The sequence below is a fragment of the Hypoxylon trugodes genome, assembly GCF_022578975.1.
Source record: "Hypoxylon trugodes strain CBS 135444 unplaced genomic scaffold F4822scaffold_12, whole genome shotgun sequence".
NCBI lineage: Eukaryota > Fungi > Ascomycota > Sordariomycetes > Xylariales > Hypoxylaceae > Hypoxylon > Hypoxylon trugodes.
The window spans coordinates 855,579-868,331 of record NW_026250027.1 but is presented as its reverse complement, the minus strand read 5'-3'; the positions used below and the strand labels follow the sequence as shown (position 1 = coordinate 868,331).

General features: G+C 46.3%; 3 protein-coding genes across 3 annotated transcripts; 2 read left to right on the top strand and 1 right to left on the bottom strand.

Annotated features, from left to right (window-relative positions):
• Positions 1-33: 33 nt before the first annotated feature.
• On the bottom strand, positions 34-3,906 carry F4822DRAFT_422305 (exocyst complex component Sec5-domain-containing protein). Its single transcript, XM_051459881.1, has 3 exons — positions 3,373-3,906; positions 1,226-3,315; positions 34-1,174 (listed from the first exon to the last, which is right to left on the bottom strand). Exons 1-3 carry the CDS (start codon positions 3,698-3,700, stop codon positions 458-460), a joined length of 3,135 nt encoding a protein of 1,044 aa, XP_051308924.1. The 5' UTR covers positions 3,701-3,906; the 3' UTR covers positions 34-457.
• Positions 3,907-4,074: 168 nt separating this feature from the next.
• Positions 4,075-6,014, top strand: F4822DRAFT_422303 (uncharacterized protein). The gene is made up of 5 exons (XM_051459880.1): positions 4,075-4,438; positions 4,506-4,562; positions 4,696-4,782; positions 4,836-4,958; positions 5,020-6,014. The coding sequence occupies exons 1-5, from the start codon at positions 4,352-4,354 to the stop codon at positions 5,809-5,811; spliced, it is 1,146 nt and encodes a 381-aa protein (XP_051308923.1). The 5' UTR covers positions 4,075-4,351; the 3' UTR covers positions 5,812-6,014.
• Positions 6,015-9,426: 3,412 nt separating this feature from the next.
• On the top strand, positions 9,427-9,963 carry F4822DRAFT_94020 (uncharacterized protein). The gene is made up of 2 exons (XM_051464195.1): positions 9,427-9,703; positions 9,779-9,963. Exons 1-2 carry the CDS (start codon positions 9,594-9,596, stop codon positions 9,894-9,896), a joined length of 228 nt encoding a protein of 75 aa, XP_051308922.1. The 5' UTR covers positions 9,427-9,593; the 3' UTR covers positions 9,897-9,963.
• Positions 9,964-12,753: the final 2,790 nt, after the last annotated feature.

Genomic DNA, 12,753 nt, shown 5'->3' with positions numbered 1-12,753 from the left:
TCTTATAAAACCATAATTATTTCAGATTTAATCTCTATCATTTAAGTAATAAATATATATATTTCCTTTTCAAGACTTCCATAATTCATCATCAATTCTGCAAACCTGTTATAATAGTCAAGTAGAATAGCCAGTCTAGTAATCACATAAAATTATACAATTTAATGATCAAAAGTTGATATAGCGCATTACAATGCTACTTCATTTGTACCACCTAGACTATTAACATTTCTAACTTCTCATTTCTCAGTCCTTAAATTCATCCCCTCAACTCCCCCGAACTCCCGGAAGTCCTCACACCCCCCACCTTCACCGCCCTGAGCCTAAACTCAAGCACATACGCATCATCGCCAGGCAATAGCGGACGCTGTATCGGCGCCTTAGCGGGAACAAATCCTTCTCTAGCCCACACACCCGTTACTCTAGCCGAGCCATCTCTCAGACGACGCACGAACGCCTAGCCCGTGGCCGTCCTCTCCAGCGTCGGCACCTGTCCTAGGGAAGACACGCTAGCCCCACCGGCCGTTCTCCGGGGTCGTTTAAAGCATGCAAATTCGCTCCTCGATTGCTCTCTAAGCTTCTTGAGGACTTCACGCATACCGGGAAGCTCGTCCTGTAGGCGGGCGCGAGCTTGATTATCTGTTTTGGAGTCGAGCATTGAGTAAATTTCACCCTGGATGCTTGATGCGCGCTCCGTCGTGTATTGGCTTAGTGTCTGTGCAAAAAACTCGACATCTAACGTCGCTTGCATGAGTGCTCCGAGGTCAAATTTGGGACGCGCTTTAAAGCATTCCAAAAGCTCGCGGCTGATTTGCTCAAGCAGGTATGATATTACTTGATGTGTCATGCTTGGCGCTGTCGTAGAAACTTGTGTGTGGACTAGCACGAGGGTGAGTAGGGCCTCGTAGACATATGGCTTGACTTCTGAAGGTTTGGGAGGAGCCCATTTAGGATCGGCAACCCCAGCGCGGATGATCTTTCGAAGGGTATCTAAGGAAGGACGGGTATATGTTTGGAAGAGACGGGCGTCAATTTGGCCAAGCACATCCTTAATAGTCTTAGACTCATCGGTGAGTTTTACAGAGAAGGCATTCTCGAATTGGCCATTCAAGTTGGGCACTACTTTTGTGCGCAATGCGTGAAGGTTGCCAAGAGTTAAGAGCATACGGACATTCTATATTATTCTGTTAGCTTTGATTCATAAGACGATTTTGACGGAACTTACCCTATCACCAGCATCAACAGCCCCCGAGTCCACACCCAAAGACATTCTATCGCTCACAGAACTAACGGTTAGATCCGCATCAGTGGTCCACTCGTCATCCGCTTTCTTAACGGCTCGTTCCGCGTTCTCCACCATTCCGCTAAGCGCCTTGTAGAGCGTCGTGACATATTGACTCCTTACCGATTGCAACTGCTTCGCCGGCGGAGCAGAGACAATATCAGCCGAGCCTACTTTAGCCATGGCCTCTGGAATATACAATATCTTTTGCATCCCGGAAAGCAACGCGCCTTCGAAGGCAGCGAAGCTTGCTGGCATGCGCGTAACATCTCCCATCTCCTTGGTGCGCTTCCAGTCCTCGACATACTTAATGTTCTCGGCATCTTTATTCCAAGCGGCACATAATGCTGAGACACATCTCTCGCGGGCAGCACCAACCACATTTTTTAGCATGTCTACTTGTTTCGCATCACCCTGCTTCACAGGAGCTATGCTTGCCATTTCTGATGCGCCCGAACCAACCAAAGTAAGCATCTTAGACAGGTAGTGAACGCCACTGACAGAATTAGACGTCGGAGGCCAGAATGCGAATTTCTCCCATGTCTCGCCTCTTTTAGGGGACGGCGGGGGGAGATTATTCGCATCGAAGTTGAAGCGAGGATCTCTCACATTTGTAGGCGATAATCCCGCTGACATGGGTGTACCAGGTGAGGGTGGTAACGGTGAGAAGAGAAGCGAAATATCTTCAGGGGGAGCACCAGCGAAGAACTCAAAAACATGTGCACGAATCATATCAACTAGCTCAATAGTCCCTTTTTGTAAATCGACTGTTCCCTGCTGAGAAAGCCGGTGGTGATCGCGTGACTCGCCATTATAACCGGTAGGTAATGACTTTTGCGCCTTGCCGTCAATAAATCCATCAACGGTCTGCCAGAAGTCTACAACCTCCCCCAAGATACCTTGGGCAGATAAAAGACCTGACAAAAAGGCTAGCATCTTCTCCCATAATTCGATGACATCAGGAGAGTCCAACCCAGTAGCTCTGCTTTCGACGGCTTGTCGACTTAGATTCTTTAGATATGAGGCCATCATCTGAGGCGCTGGTTTTTCCGCATTCGCCAGACGACGCCGAAGCACTTCAATCTCGACTTTTGCCCGTTCTCCAGCGGTTGCAATCTTGCCCTTCAAGTAGTCGTATTTGCTCAAGAGCCACACCCATATTGGATTGTCGTCGACACCTAGTTCGAGCAGTAGACCAATCAACTCCATATGTTGATCTTGTGGTTGCGCAGCGAATGATTCCGTCCTAGATACTGTGTGTAGCGATGTAAGCTTCCTCCATACTTCGCGTTTGAAAAGTTGGATTTGCTCCTCAACATCGTACCACATCCGAGCCGCAAGGAGAATTTGGTAGGTTTGCGTCTCACTCGGAGGAGTTGAGCCTAGAGCCTCGACAAGTTTGCGTGCGTCATCCGCAAATCTTCGAGCACGACTATATTCCTCTACCAATGCTTCATAATCCTTTCTCTTAATGCTGTCGGCGATGTTGGAACTAGCCTCAATATATTCCTTATACCGATCAAGTGACGTCGATACGGTCTTAAGATTCTCCTCTTTCTCCCTACCACCAAGCGCGGGGCCCCAAACATCTTCGGCCTTGGCAGCAACATCTAATAGAGGCGTCTTGATACCCATGACTCCATAGTCACTCTCTTTGACAAGTGCATTCTTCTTTCGAGTATCGTTCGGTAGAGGGGATGATAATGGGTTTGTTCCGAGCGCCGCGCCTCCGCTGCTATTCCTGAAACTACTCTTACTAGCATGTCGCGAATGTCCACGAGCGCGGCCCGGGGATGGTGGCTCAGCGCCCCTATACTTCATCTCCCTGTAGACATTATCAATTGTAGCCTTAGCTCGGACGAATCTCTCAAAGTTAGATTCGACCAAGACCTTCAATGATGCGGACTTCTGGTCAATCGATTTGGATAGGACGTCAAGACCGTTTAGCAAGGATTGGGTATCAGCGGTCGCATGCATCTGGGAGAGGAATAGGGCAGGAGAGAAGCTCGTTGAAGATAAGAGGAACCGATTTCCTAAGAGAAGGCCGGTAAGCTTATAATGGATGAATACTCAATTTGGTTTCAACATACGTAAACGGACATCATCTTGAACCGGTACACCTAATCGTCCTAGAGATCTCACAACACTTTCAGATGTTCCCAATGGGTCGGGTTCGTCCTTCTGAACCAAATTGCTCACGCCATTAGCCGACTTCTCCGATCCTTGGACTATACTGGCCCTATTGCTGACAGCTCGTTCAAGTGCTTGATATCGTGATTTTCGGCGATTGATCTTTTGCTTCTTCTGTTCAAGCTCGCTGTCCGAATCGTCGCTCTTGTCCTTTTCGGCTGGCCATTCTGTGGGGAACGGTGTGGACAGCTGGTAGAACTCCAGCACATTTCTATCGAAATCGGCCATATTCACTGCCACTACCCCAACAACTCCTCCTATGGTTGAACCCTACGGGCGGTAGTGTATGGCCCCAAGCCAATACTTAGGAGTGTCCCATTCGCCAATAGGTTCGGTATTAGGGTATAGGCAATCGCTTCGAGTGAGTGTTTTGTGCAACACTCTCAAAGTGTGCTAAGGTTCGAGGTCGGTCGGAATTATGTATTGAATTGATGATTAGAGTTTAAGGTTAACGAAGGATGCTGTCGCATGTAAATGGAAGGTACCTTCGTATTGTATCCGTGCACTACGCTACTATATAAGTGGCATAGCGTTCCTGCATGTTATTATATAATGGCATGGTGCTGCCACACTTCAAGGCAAGCGTGGGACAAATAATTATGTAAATGTACATAAGTACATGCATGTTACGTAGCTTGCCGGTAAATCTCTGGTGAAAATTCAGTTTCGGCTCAAGCTGGATTGTTATCAGATCTTGCAGATGCAACAGCCGTCCGTCCGATACCACCCGAGCCTCAATCAATTCAAGGCGCTTCCTGCGAAAAACACCATCCCTCCAACTAGACACCATTTTTCATTCCCTACGCCAACATCTTTAATACCCATACCCTCTTTTTAGGAGTTTATAATTATATCATATTACACTCCTAATCATACATAATGTTGACCATTCGAGCGGCTGCCGCACCTCTGCGGCGCCAATGCCTAGCCACAGCTCCACGAGCTGCCGCAACTCTATCATTCCAGGTGGGCACCAAGTTGAGACGCTTAAGCCTGGATCGCACGGTCGCTAACATGTCGCCCTATGTTTTAGGACCGAAGATTCTATTCAGACAAAGTCGCCAAGTTCACTGGTGTGAAGGGTTCCGACGTACGTATTATTGTTATCTTTTTGCGACTTCTGTCATGTGAAATTCGGCCGAGGAAAATCACTCAAAAAAGACACTAATTACACAATGGTATTTCGCATGGAGGAAAGACACTAACTCAATACTAAATTATAGGGTCGCTTCCCCGTCAGTATTATCGAGGGAGATGGTATCGGACCTGAGATTTCGCAAGCTGTCAAGGACATTTTTGAAGCCGCTAAGGTTGGTCGACGACATTCCTCGAAGCTGAACCTCTCAATACTAAACCTCTTTAGACACCAATTAGCTGGGAACCAGTCGATGTTACACCCAGATTAGTAGACGGAAAGACAACTATCCCCTCTGAGACAATTGAGAGTATTCAAAGGAACAAGGTTGCCCTTAAGGGTCCTCTTGCTGTAGGTCTACCAATTACTTACTTTGGGGTATCATTGTCGCTAACATGCGGTTGTTTACAAGACCCCCGTAGGCAAGGGACATGTCTCTCTTAACTTAACCCTCCGACGAACCTTCAACCTTTTCGCGAACTTGCGACCGTGCCGATCCGTTGCCGGTTACAAAACACCATATGACAATGTCGATACCGTCCTAATCCGAGAGAACACCGAGGGTGAATACTCTGGTATTGAGCACGTGGTGGTTGATGGCGTTGTTCAGAGCATCAAGCTCATTACCCGCGAGGCTAGTGAGCGTGTCCTACGATTCGCTTTCCAACACGCCGAGGAGATTGGCCGCAAGAAGGTTCGCGTCGTTCACAAGGCCACCATCATGAAGATGTCCGATGGTCTTTTCCTTAAGACTGCCCGCGAGGTTGCCAAGGATTTCCCCACTATCGAGTTCGACGCCGAGCTACTAGACAACACCTGCCTGAAGATGGTTACCGACCCTCTACCCTACAACGACAAGGTCCTCGTCATGCCCAACCTGTACGGTGACATTCTTTCCGACATGTGCGCTGGTCTAATTGGTGGTCTTGGTCTTACGCCCTCTGGAAACATTGGTGACGAGTGCTCTATCTTCGAGGCCGTGCACGGATCTGCTCCGGATATCGCCGGCAAGGGTCTTGCCAACCCCACCGCCCTACTTCTCAGCTCCATGATGATGCTGCGACACATGGGCTTGAACGAGTATGCCAACAAGATTGAGAGGGCCACATTTGATACCCTAGCAGAAGGAAAGTCGTTGACGGGCGACTTGGGTGGAAAAGCAAAGACTAACGAATACGCGGCGGCCATCATTTCTAAGTTGTAGATACCTCATCCTCTTCCATCATCCATCCATAGTGGCGTGCATTAGAGGGAATTAGGCGATTCCGATGTAGAGTGTACAACAATGGGAATGAATTTTGCATGATTCAAAATCAATCTACGAGATGAATGTAATGAGCATGAGAACTGCGAGGTCAATTCTTTTCCCTAGTCACAAATACAAAATAAAAAGATATTCAAAAAGAATAGGAGTTCGCATGCGTAGTAAATGTGCGTTACCACCTCAATTCTCAAGGCCCGGACAAAACCAATGACCAGACAGAAACCAAAATTGCCACCGGTTCCCGACGAAGTATCAATATAAGGGCCCATCCCACGCACCAACTAAATTGAAACACAAACCGGCATAGATATAGGACTCTTGTGTTGGAGAATTCGAAGGTATGTTTTCACGCCGGCTCATTCGGCGCCATGTTCCAGTAAATGCCTAGATAGAAAAGGATTCGCAACTTATCACAAGCCTCAACCAATCTTTAAGACCAATACTAAGGCTACTTATTGTCCAAGCTCCCGGTATGTTGGGATAGCTACGTCCCTCCCGGTGGTTCTTGCGGCATTTTCTCGGAAGGGGGGTTAACATGTAAACTCATAATGGCTGGGTAGGGGAAAGGGTGGGTGAGCATTGGGGTAGGAAGCGTAACGGTTAAAGTCTCGAATCTCTACCTAGATAGGTAGGAAACTCAGATGGAGGCTTCAGACGGGATAGGCGACGATAGACACTATAATGGGCGCAGACAATAGTTTTCAATGCTCCAAACCTTAGGCACGAAACGGATCTCCGCTTGCTCACGAAGTCACGATATTTCATCCGTCATCATATATCTCCGGCATCGTAGAATCCGGGAGTGTGTTTCTATTAGCCAATTTCCAGTTGCGGAAACCCCCAATATTACCCCTTTGCTGTTGAATGAGATCATCGTATCATATTGCAGCACGATAGATTCTCCGAGTACACTTAATCCAGACAGTATCTCCCTAGGACCCTTGATTCCGCAATATTGCACCAACGAATATATCATGCATGTGATGAGCGTGTCGCCACAACCCAGATGCGAATCTAACCGCTCTCTGCATTCATACCCCGTGGATATGAAGCCGGTTTTCGGGTTTCAGGCCGATTTATCCTAGGAGTAAAGTAATCCCATAATCTCAATAGGCTTTCGCGAGTTAGACGGCAGACCGCGAGATAAGTGGGTATCAATGGGATATCTCACCCCGTGTCGTCGTCCCGTCATTCTGCATCATTGAGGTTGGCTAGCTCATTATCTGAGGACATTCCATCTGATATATCATAACTTGGCAAAGAGCGTACAATCATATCTCCTCAATCACCCACGAGGAGAATGGACTGCAACCGCTTCTCGCGGCTAGATTTATAGAATCATAAAAAGGTCTTGTTGATAAGATTACTTGATGTTACGGTCTATCGATTAGGCCCCGTAATTCGCAATCGTTCGCGAGTAGAGATTATGCTCCTACATAAGATGCATGGGATTCTTCCAATATCATAGGGTCGTCGACAATCGGGTGCTATCACATCCAGTTATCCTGCCCAACATGTCGACCCCTAGAGTGGGATCGGGTTACCATTCCGGGGAAATCCCTCAATGGCACACCACAACTAATACCCATATCACGAACTAAGACCAAAATAGGGGGACGAAAAAAGCCTCGGGTTGAAAACTACTCCCGTAAACTAATAACGTCGTCGAGAGGGGGAAGAGGACTAAATGATAATCACCGCCAAAAAACCAATGGCAACATTTCGCGAGCACTTTGCTTAAATAATATTCGATTCGTACTTGTCCAATTACATCCGCGTGGAGAAATGATGTAAGTGAGGGTCGAAGTCTAGATTGATGATTCGAGAAAGTAGACGATAGGGAAATTGATATATGCCGTTTAGCCTCGTCCTATTCGTCTTTTTATAAGAACGGGGCGAAATATACTAATGTAAGGTCTAGGAGAAAGAACCAATACCTGGGTCGACGGAAAACAGGAAGCGTTCACCGAGACTTGTCCTTTTTTTTTTTTTTTTTTACGTGGACAATTCTCCGCCAGTCCGCGGGGGTCATTCAAGTTCGTCGTTTCAAAAGTCGGCGCGGCAATACGACGGGAATGAAAAACAACTACCAATACCTGGGTACTGGCCTAGTCCTCATAGGGCTAGAAGCCGTCTGGGCTTAGATAATTTAGCCAATCAGACGAAGCCGGATCGTCCGTTTGGGGAAATCAACGATAGGGGTATTCTGGCACACCCAGATAGAAAAAAAAAAAAAAAAGCCCAAGACTTTTTTTCCTCCAAGATCATCCCGATTGTGTGCTAGAAATAGCGGGCGCTGCAGCGAAAGATCTACAGACTACAGGTCTCCAAGGCTTTTCTAGAAGACGAAATATGCTACGAAGGAGGGAAACATTGGGAATTTCTGGTGCCTGCCAAGCCCTGCCTTACGGGCGGACTATGTACAGTAGAAGCAAGTTTGCTCAGATCCAAAGCAAGATCAAAAACACGCACACCTTTAATGAACCTTCTTTGCCGAGAGTTTGGATAGACGAGGGATTTGTTTGTGATCAACGTCCTACAATTGGTCCGTTAGTCCAATCTAAGACAGTTCACTTGACCATTTTCCGTATACGTATCCTACGGGTGAGTAAGTCCCAAAGATAGGATAAAACCCGTCTTATCCATAATACGCAAACAAGATCGAGTTCTTGTTTTGCATTTCTTGCCAACTAGAAACCAGATGATCGTGATTATCCCGCGCAACCCACGGCCACACACATACCGCTTATTAAAAAAGTGTGGGCATATCTTTACACAGACCACAGACCGGCCTTCCAACGAGCCTCGCCGGCTGAAAGTAGTACGTGTAGGTTGCATCATGCATAATTCTCACATATATGTATGTCGCGTGACACTTTCGAGAGCGCTCATCTTTGCCCATGACGAGATGGTCTTGTGTTATCTGTGGGCGGTAGGGCGGCAGGCAAAGCGGTCTAAAAAATGAAAAATTACCTGTAGAGTTAATACGTACATACACTACATACGCATGGGCTTACAACAAGTAATATTCCTTAGCAGAGCTAGCAAATGACGATCGTGAACATCTGTGGTAGGTTACAAGGATCTCTCGATGTTCCGGGGGAGCTTCCTTATTTCTCGCACCCCCAATCCCCAAGTTAACAGCGTCCAGCCACTCACATAGAGTAGTGCGCCGCATAGGGTAAGTGGCCGAGCGGAGCCCCAAAGATAGCCAGATACCCAGGTCCCACACTCAAGGGCGAGTAAAGGATATTTCCGAATAGGTTGGGCTGCGTCTTAAATCATAAAATAACTCACCGGCGCGTGTTTAGTTTAGTATCAGAATTATTATTACTGGATACATCTATTGCAGAGAGATACCTAGGTACTTGGACATGTGCAGATTAGGGGTCTTTCCAGTCTAACTTGCACGAAATACGTACTATGTGTAGCTTTACAGGATGTACGTACCTTAGGCATAGTGTCAAATAGTTCAGGCAAACCGAAGATGCCGGTCGTTTCTTGATTTATTATATATAGTTCCTTCGTTGACCCTTTTTCCAATCTTTGATTTCTTCCATCTCGAGTCGTTCTGCAAAGCAAACCACTTCTTCAAACAAGACCAATCTCCACTCCGAATCTTCCGCTCACACTTGATCAATTCCTCTACCTACTTCTACCTATTTATCTACCTACCTTCCAACCGACCTACATACTAAATTCTCTTCCAAAACACCTTCAACATGCCTTCCGTAGATATCAAGCAGGTCGTCGACACCAAGCCTCTGAGCTTCACCATCAAGACCGGAAATGGTCATTGGAAGTGCCAGATCCACAGCGACAGAGCCGCATAGTGAGTATAAGCCTTTTGCTGATGCCAATGCGTCTCATTATTCTCATTACATAACAACTAACACAATTAACCCAGTGAGCGCTCGCGAGTTAAGGCACCAGGTCTCGCCCGTACCGACTCCGGCTTCTCATCAACCACAACCGTCTCGTCGACGAGCTCGAGCTCCGCCGCGAGTACATCGTCGTCGCATTAGACGACCGTTCCTACATGCCCACATGCAACATTGGCCCAATTGAAGAGCGGACAACAATAATTCCCCTTGCCGTAATCCTATCCATCGATTCCTCTTCTGTGGGTACACCGATCACATTACCTTACCTGCCTGCTTATACGAACAACACAATTGCCTTTTCTATTCGACGGAACATTGCGAACGACTCCGGACTGAACACCTGACCCTGCGGCATTATCTTGAATCGGGAGCTGATCGGCTGGGCAGATGGAAAAAAGCTTGTCACAATCAGATTTTTTTCTCCATTATGTGGCCATCCTATTGTCCCAGCTCGCATCTGCATTTGCATACTACTAGTGCAAACCACGCATGGATAATTGGGGAAGAACGTGGGATGAGACGAAAGAAGATGCGTATCCAATTGGATGGTTAAGGATGTGGCTGTTGGGGTTTGGTGGGTTTGAGACGGGAAGGGCGAATCAAACTGTTGATTGTGACCAATAGGTGGAACAATATTCGTTCTTGACTTACATCTATCCTATCCTATCTAGCTAGTTAACTGCACGTGGAGAGAGAGAAACACCTAATCACCAAAGAAGTAAAAGAGCAAAAAGAAAAAAAGAAAGGAATTTACTTTTTACTATTCACAATTCCTTGTTTTCACTGACCTTGGCTTATTGGTGGCATTGTGTACTATTGGAGTCTGGGTCTCGGCGCCGAGGACGGATCGGATCTCCGGTGGTGGCTTTTTGTCCTGCGGCGTTTTTTGCTTATTGCCATTCTGCACTGATTTTTAGATCAGTGGCGTTCTATCGCCAACCGGAAGACTGCCAATTAAAATAATTAATCAGTACCTAATTCCTTTCCGACTTGGCACGAAAGCCCTACGTGTAATTCTCACTAAGATATCCAACAGTAGGGTTATATTGTGATGACGAGATACGACTGCCCATTGTGCTAAAGCTACACCGATTTGAAACCCACATGAGAGGCAGGCAACGACCCGTCCATAGATGTATGTCTTAGGTGGTGAGCATTCTAGTTGCCACTCCAAAGCAGGGGATATCAAAGTAAGCCATAGGGCATTCGCTTAACCTGCCTACATATTCGGTCGAGTTCTAGATCCAATAAGTTGGATCAAAGCGATGACAATGCACAGCTTAAGGGCTTATGCACATGGACGTCAGCCCAGAATTACCTGGGATGGGCTCACCTCTTAATTAGAGGGACAAGGCTCGGAGGAAGAATTGTTAGGTATTACCAACTTACACAATGATGTCAAGTCCTGTTCTACTCCCCGAGAGACTGAACTGACCAAGTATAGTGTCCTTCTTGTCCTACCATGATGTAACTCGACGAAGCTAGAAACTCCGAGCAGATATTACCTCCGAGCCTTACAGATTTGGCCCTTGTGGTCGTAACTGCTGTAACACCAAACTCGGCTCATCACGTCCCACAGCCGGTTGCCTAGGTTGTATAACCACCGATGTTCCTGGCTTGTGGGCGACGTAGCCGCTCACGCATCCGATGTGCTAGCCGAGTCGGCGGCTAATCCGCAATCGCAGAGTGGATTACTTGGTCCAGAGAAATTTGAACAATACGGGCAACCCGAAGTACCCGAGGAATTTTCATCAGCACTTAGTGATATTGTCGTATGTGATGAGGCTCCTGGTTCCGTGAAGAATTATTAATCCCACCATACGGTTAGGCGGCTTTCGAAGTTTAGATATGGTATTTTATACACGAAGCTACACACAAACGTGATAATTGTTCCTAAGGCCAACAATAGGGGTTACCAATTTACATTTTATGGTAGTGTACCTTGCAGTAGATGAACCTAATAATAACTAATAGAGCTGCCAAGACTCTATTGAAGACCCACTTAATTCATAAGTCGCTGCTATCCGTTCGAGCCGAAGAACTCTCGAGTATTTGTCACATTAGTAACATTCACTTTTAACAATCTTAGTTGATGGTCTATTCTCATGTTATTTGAACTTGAATAAAACTTCAATTTTGACAGTTGAGTCCAAATTATGTATTCGCAGCTTGTACAGCATTATGTATTCTGTAGCTCGAGAAGTATCCTAAACCTGATTGCTCTTTGGTACTCTAATCCAAATATTAGTGATACAAACGCGTCGTAAAGATCGATATTCCTTGTTAAGGCATGCTTTACCGGAGAGGATTCATGCAAGGTCCCGAATCTGATAGATCTGATTTTCAAACAAAAATTGACTTTTTTTAATAGGCATTAGGAAATAGGAGGGCACCTCACGATACTAGAGTGCATGCATTCAGAACTTGGAGATAGAAGTTACACATGTACCGCTGCGGGGCAATATATTTACCCCACTACAATATTGGATGTATCTCATGTACTTTTGCATCATCGCGTCAAGGACCCCTAGACAGATAATGATATCGATAGGAGTTGATGATACCTAGGTATTGATACATCTATCTATTGTCTTTTCGCATCAATAAGTTATATGCTTTTTATATATACTATGAGACATATATAACTTACATTACGAATCCTTTCCTCGGCTAGACTCCTAAATGAGGCAGCCTAATTGTCTTTGTCTTTAGTTGTGAGGCTTGGAGCTAAAGAGTACGTACCCCCTAGCTTCAGGATTATGGATTATGGATCATGGGGAGCTGACACTGGCGACTCGCCATACTTTAATTCTTTTCTCAACTATAAATCACCTCATTGGCCATTACGCAATGAGGCGTTGAGTTTGAGTTGTGTTGGGAAGGTTGCGACTTGTACTTGAAAGCTTTGAAGTACTTGAGTGTGCCTTGCCTTGAACTCTACTCTATCATGTATTGTACCATTTAATCACAATCACACCTTGAACTCCGCGAGGGGTAC

What these genes read in the sequence shown, in the direction of transcription:
- F4822DRAFT_422305 (XM_051459881.1), bottom strand. Translation starts at nt 3,700, where the DNA reads ATGGCCGATTTCGATAGAAATGTGCTGGAGTTCTACCAGCTGTCCACA. An exon ending in TCAAGATGATGTCCGTTTAC is followed by an intron (nt 3,316 to 3,372) that starts GTATGTTGAAAC and finishes GCCTTCTCTTAG; the next exon opens with GAAATCGGTTCCTCTTATCT. An exon ending in CTGTTGATGCTGGTGATAGG is followed by an intron (nt 1,175 to 1,225) that starts GTAAGTTCCGTC and finishes AGAATAATATAG; the next exon opens with AATGTCCGTATGCTCTTAAC.
- F4822DRAFT_422303 (XM_051459880.1), top strand. Translation starts at nt 4,352, where the DNA reads ATGTTGACCATTCGAGCGGCTGCCGCACCTCTGCGGCGCCAATGCCTA. An exon ending in CCGCAACTCTATCATTCCAG is followed by an intron (nt 4,439 to 4,505) that starts GTGGGCACCAAG and finishes CCTATGTTTTAG; the next exon opens with GACCGAAGATTCTATTCAGA. An exon ending in CCCTTAAGGGTCCTCTTGCT is followed by an intron (nt 4,959 to 5,019) that starts GTAGGTCTACCA and finishes GTTGTTTACAAG; the next exon opens with ACCCCCGTAGGCAAGGGACA.
- F4822DRAFT_94020 (XM_051464195.1), top strand. Translation starts at nt 9,594, where the DNA reads ATGCCTTCCGTAGATATCAAGCAGGTCGTCGACACCAAGCCTCTGAGC. An exon ending in CACAGCGACAGAGCCGCATA is followed by an intron (nt 9,704 to 9,778) that starts GTGAGTATAAGC and finishes CAATTAACCCAG; the next exon opens with TGAGCGCTCGCGAGTTAAGG.